Raw genomic sequence first — 6071 nt, forward strand, 5'->3', positions numbered from 1 at the left:
TTGTTTTGGTAACTTTGACATAGTTAGGATGAGAACTGGATTAAGTAGTCTTAATCAAATTTATAGCCCTCTGTCTTAGCTTCGAAACGGTATAACTTGCACTTCAATCCAATAAGCGTAGTTTCGGTTATGTCCGATACGCTAAGTAGCGGTGAATCTGCCTTTTTGGTTCCTTAGCTTAAAACTTATTTCCGGTTATTTTCCTAGCTAAATCTTGTACTTGGATGACTTTGAGCCTATTGAACGGCTCTTGTGATGAATTTATATTGTGTATGACTTTGTGATTGATTGAGGAAAATAATGAAGCCATATGTGGGTGGAAAATAGGTAAATACAAAGGGCGTGCTGCCCAAATTTACACAGGAAAATTAGGTAACGATTTGAGAGCAAATACCATATGAACCATCTAGGATATTTGCGTCCCCTTTTATCGAGGTATATAAGGTCGAATCTTTCCGAAACTTGTACACTTGGAAAAATGAAATTTACGACTAATCGAAATACGTTTTCTTCATTTCTTCGACTCAAATGGATATTTCAAAGTTTTACGAGCGAGCATAAGTTTTCCAAATATTTTACTGATGTCGTTTGGTTTAAATGTACTCTTTTCACTTCCAAAATCATATGTCCAAAATACTAGTAGTATTTGAATTGTCTTCGATTCATCTAACTTTTGCTGGAGGAACTGTAATATTTTCTCTTGATTAACTTTAGGGTTCATCGGTGATTGAAAGTGTTACCCGGAAAGATATTCTGGACGTTATTTCGCCTTAATAGGTGAGTGTACCACTCCTCTGAATTGTTGTTTGATTGGTTCATCTATACTTGAAATGTGTGACATGGATAACTATGAACTCTGTTATTCTGAATGAGACGAGGGTGTACTTTATCACACTCGTTCTCTTGCCTGAACTGAATGAACTGGAATCTCTTACCTATACTTGTTATGAACTTGAACTTGTTACTTGCGCTTGTTATGAGATCGTTTGGAAATGTGTCCAACGATTTTCCTGTTAACTTGAGTTCAACCTCATGAGGAGTTAATTAAATCAAGCCAGCAAGGGTTTGGTCAATGTAATTGACAATCCATGGGTGCCTGTTTCTAGGGAATCTTTGGGTTTTAAGACTCTTGATTCCGGTATATTCGAGTATTACCATTCCTGTTCCTATTTGACATTCGGGCCCGGTAAGGGGTATGTTTGGTGAACGGAATTTTGGCGTTAAAGTGGTATTCTACGGGATTGGTTCCTTTATTTGAACGTTGACGGAGGGTCAACGAGGCTGGATCAAGTTTTGCAATGGGGATTTGACTCCTGAGAGCCACCTATATCCTTTACTTTGTGGTGTTCTTTCATCTCTTGTATTTGATGTGAATATGTGCTTTAAAAGTGATTTTTCATGAGTTCTACTGTTCCTACCGTTTATACTTTTTAGACATCTTTCTGCAGAATCAAATGGATAGAAGAAGCCACAAATGTAGTGGAAAATGGTAAAAATGAGAATGAACTTTATCACTATTCTTATATATTATTTATCTTAGAGAAAACTGAATTGCATCCTGCCCCATATTGCCATGCAGAAATCACTCGAATGCTCAAATTGTTAAGACAAATTAAGTTAGGATAGCTGAAAAACTTTGCTAGACCTGACTGAATAAAGGTAATTATCATGCTAGAAATTCAACCTAGGCAATGAGATTCACTTTCTAGACTTCTACACTTGGCCTATGAATAAGTAAAACATATCAAACTATCACTGCTTTGCATGACATGCTACGACCAAGAATATGATAAACATTTTAATCCTATTCACTTCAGGGTAGGATGAATTTACTGTAAAGATGTTAAAGTTATGTAGGTGTACTAGCGATGAAACTTGGTCTCATGTTCAGCACAAATGCTCAAAGAAATGTAGCAGCACAGAAATCTGCTATAAGAAAACATAGCACTATGGTCAACTCACTGGTATAACTTCCAGGTTGTTTTCCAAAGCCAAGTAGACATTAGCAAGTGTCTGAGCTTCAACTCCCTGCACAATATGGTTGAACTCTAATTAGTACAAAGACCAATTTTCACTTTTAGTTGCTTTTTCAACAAAGTAAATTGAAAGCAAGTCCACAAAAATGGAAAGAGTGATTTTGCCTAAGAATGATCATTTATGAAGATAACAGAAGTAAGTGGGAAAGAAAGTTTACCTGGGATGCATCTACCACCAGAAGAGCACCCTCACAGGCAGCAAGAGAACGTGAAACCTGAGGTTTTAGCAAAATAAGTACCAACTTCAGATTGTCAACCACAACTTATTGTGTAAAAACTAATATCAATGTGTGCTCATACCTGCAAGAACATTTAAAATCTGCCATATAGTGGATAATGTGGAGTAAAGCCATATACAAAGCTGAAAATAATCTAGAAAATAAAATCCACTGGAGCTAAAATATATTGGGCAAGAGATTCACTTTAACAATATGACAAAAATATATCTATACTACAAGTCAACAACAAAGAAACTACTTGGCAAGAGCCCTCAAGTTCAGTAGATAAAATACCAAATCTCCCAAAAGATATGTATTATATTTGCTTTGGTAGATTTAACATATACATAAGGTGGGCAAGAAAAGGTGATCAACCAATGTTTTCCACTAATTCCAGATGAAGCACATAAAAATGTCAAACATTATGAAGTGGAATATTTGGAATATTCTTTTAATAACTATACTAGCGACTGAAAGGAAGTGAGCAGTTCACATACTAATGCAGACAGCTCAAAAAAATAAGTATTTGTATTCACCCCAAATCAATCTTTCAAATGTCACGACTCCTATGCAGGCAGTTACAAAAGGAAATCTAAAATTAGAGATCTTCATAACTTTTCAATAGGGAGTGGTTTTTTATTCTTTGGATTTTAGTACGTTTTCAGGTTTCACAGGTATTTGGTCCTTCTTATCAGCCACTGGGAATTTTGATAAATTTTTTTGTTCAATCTTAATTAGTTACTTGATAAAATCAGGAAACTGATTGGAGTCATGTTGATTTAGAAATACATTCAAGAGTTATATGGTTATCGGTCTAGAATAGCAAAATAGAAATCAAAATCGTAATAGGATTGTATCTTTGGACAAGTATATAGCTTGTGATTGTTCTAGTTGTTCGGTTATTTACATGGAGATTTGATCAATAGAGAATTGAGTTGTTGCTTATTAGTTTTTTTCTTTTTCTTCTTCCTCAAGATTCCCCTGAATTCCCTCTTCCTCTCCTCTTTATCCTTGTGTTCCTGTTCATTCAGAACCCTTCAGAAGCCCCATATCCTTCCTTTTGGCCACTAGAGATAGGAGACAAGATCAACCCTGTCTTGTCCACCACCATTCCTACTAACACTCTCCCTATTCAAACAGGCCAGTGCTATTTTGGAGCAAAAGAAGCAGTTTAGAAATCAATTAAAGCATATTTTCCTTGCTAATAGTTTTCCCTCTCCTCATTTTACCACCTAGATTTAATTCCTCCTAACCAGAAGGTGAAAAGGAAGAACCAGGGCAAAATGTCTATCATCCACACCTGTGAAAGAATCTTACTTTCCTAAAAGCACACATCCAAAAACTGCAACCATAGAATAAAAAATGCTCAACTAACCCAAAGCAAAAGCACAGCGTGTCAAACTGTGTCACAGCTAATAAGGTACTGAACCAGAAAAACACAACGACCACAATATCAGTTTAAAGTAAATGAAGTTAATTAACTAGCTAATGGATCTGAAATTCTTACGTAACATAGACAAATATATAATCAACCAAGAATACTTCTTTTCAGATTGACATCTTGTTCTGTTATGTAAATGGTGTAAGCGTTATTCTGAGAATATTTCGAACAAGTACCTCATAAGAGAAGTCAACATGACCAGGAGTATCAATGAGGTTCAGGCAATGTGGTTCATTTTCATACGTGAAACGCATCCGAGCAGCCTGCAGGAAATGGCAATTTAGGGCATTAATCATGCTGGCATACATGAAAGTCCTTGTCGGCTAGATAATATCCAGCACCAATTGGAAATTTTGCTTCACGAAGTGACCATAGCACCTTTAAACATATATTATTTTGGTGTACAGTTTTAAATATTTCCACATCTTTTACCAAAATAAACAATGATAGAAAGCTAAAACATCCTTATTGGGTACCTTGAAAGAAACAAATCAGTTAACCAGATACTTTTCTTGTCAAGAAATCTGTTCTCTATTGGGCTAGATAACTATAAAAATCAACAACACATCAATTAAACCATCCTTCTTAATGCACAAATCCTCAATGACAAAAAAATGCAGACAACAAAAATCCTTGTTTCCATGAAATAAAAAGCTGCAGTTTGATAACTAATAGAGAGAGGAGGACATATCAATAAGCCTTCATCTAAGTTAAAAGTGAGTCATTAAGTTAAATACAGACATTTGGAATAGTAAACATGATTATTTCCCAGTCATCCCAACAGTTTAGATTATGGTTCCATTCACACTGTCAACCCCATTGGCCAAGTTGCTTCACAACTAACAGGATGATACATATCCATCTTTTGTTTCAAATACCCGACCATCTTAATGTCTGCTCGCACTACACTTTTCTTCAAAGTTAGCCCTCGGAAAACTTCATTAGCTCTAAGGACCTCAATTGTACAACACTAAATTAATCTCCACTTCACTAATATGTCTCGAATCAATAGACGCAATGAAGCACATAAACTTAGCTACAAAAATATACAGTTAATGTCGGTCCAGACTACACAGTACACTCAACTAAGATATCCCTTTCTTCCCAACCATATATGATTCTATGAACAAAATAACATTCCTTGAAAATCAAATATGATAACAGTCTAAAAAATAAAAACAAAGAAATAACACTTTTGTCATCTTCTCTTAATATAACACTGTAATTTCAAATGCAAAATGCAACCTGTAACTTGATAGTGATTCCTCTTTCTCTCTCCAAATCCATGTTATCCAGAAACTGGTCCTTCATTTCTCGGCTCTCCACAGTCCCTGTCAGCTGAAGCAACTTGTCCGCAAGCGTCGACTTCCCATGGTCGATATGCGCTATTATACTGAAATTCCTAATATTCGAAGTCGGCACCTGCATATAACTCTTCACTCAATTATCCCAAATTCACCCAAAAAAATTTTTAAAAAAAACTGAAGTTGGCAATCAAACTTTTAACCTTCGAGAGACGATCTTTCCCAACAAGAGCAGCCAATTGAAGGTCGGAATGGGAAACTTTGCTGCTGGACTCCACGCCGGAGGTAGTCTGGCAGTTGACACGGAAGCTACGGCGACCAGAGTAGCTGAATTCATACTTGTTGGAATAGTTGAAGCCAAAGCCATGGTGCTGGTGGTGGTGGTGGAATGGTGAGTTTACAGATGACGGCATGAATTTGAGGCGGCAAAAATCTGCAGCGGTGGCCATTCAAAATTGGCGCTGCTGAACTTCGCCAAATGGTTTCAAGGCCGCAGTCAGCCAATGGAGAGTGGAGAGTGGAGAGTTTGCTGTGGCCTATCTTCGGTTGATTTTTTTCTATTTTTGGTTTTGTTTATTTGGTAAAGCCAAACTGTTTCGAGTCACAAATAAAGAGGAGCCTCGCGCGGACGGGAATGAGTAAGATTTGATTTAACCGCTATTTGTAGAGAAATTCTGTAATTTGAAATTGGTCAAAGTCAGAATCCAATTACATTTGGTGGCCCCCACCTCTCTTGGTGAGGTGGGAGGTCGGGGGTTCAACTCTTGCCTTCCACCAAATTATCTGTCCCTCATGGGCAACTCGATTGGTCTCAGCAAGTTTCTTTAGGAGTTGGTATCCAGTGCCCGCAAGCGTCCGAGTCCCGTGGTTATCGTGTTCGGGGGGATGGGACCTCTCCTCCCGAGCCGGAGTGAGATTAGTTGGGTTCCACAAAAATTGATCCAGACACCCACTCCGTCAGGAAAAAAAAATTACATTTTGGAAACTATTGATAATTTCTTTTAATGACTAATGATGACTTGTATCCGTGTACTTATATCCTTATATAATATAAGATTGAGTTTTAATCAAA

The 6071-nt window shown here is 37.0% G+C and overlaps 1 protein-coding gene across 1 annotated transcript; it reads right to left on the minus strand.

The window, feature by feature from the left end:
* Nucleotides 1-1953: 1953 nt before the first annotated feature.
* LOC113778639 (translation factor GUF1 homolog, chloroplastic-like) lies at nt 1954-5557 on the minus strand. The gene is made up of 5 exons (XM_027324100.1): nt 5203-5557; nt 4941-5117; nt 3872-3958; nt 2195-2251; nt 1954-2028 (listed from the first exon to the last, which is right to left on the minus strand). The coding sequence occupies exons 1-5, from the start codon at nt 5446-5448 to the stop codon at nt 1954-1956; spliced, it is 642 nt and encodes a 213-aa protein (XP_027179901.1). The 5' UTR covers nt 5449-5557.
* Nucleotides 5558-6071: the final 514 nt, after the last annotated feature.

The sequence above is a fragment of the Coffea eugenioides genome, chromosome 7 (assembly GCF_003713205.1).
Source record: "Coffea eugenioides isolate CCC68of chromosome 7, Ceug_1.0, whole genome shotgun sequence".
Classification (NCBI taxonomy): domain Eukaryota; kingdom Viridiplantae; phylum Streptophyta; class Magnoliopsida; order Gentianales; family Rubiaceae; genus Coffea; species Coffea eugenioides.

What these genes read in the sequence shown, in the direction of transcription:
- LOC113778639 (XM_027324100.1), bottom strand. Translation starts at nt 5,448, where the DNA reads ATGGCCACCGCTGCAGATTTTTGCCGCCTCAAATTCATGCCGTCATCT. An exon ending in ATGTTGACTTCTCTTATGAG is followed by an intron (nt 2,252 to 3,871) that starts GTACTTGTTCGA and finishes CTAAAACCTCAG; the next exon opens with GTTTCACGTTCTCTTGCTGC. An exon ending in TGGTGGTAGATGCATCCCAG is followed by an intron (nt 2,029 to 2,194) that starts GTAAACTTTCTT and finishes CATATTGTGCAG; the next exon opens with GGAGTTGAAGCTCAGACACT.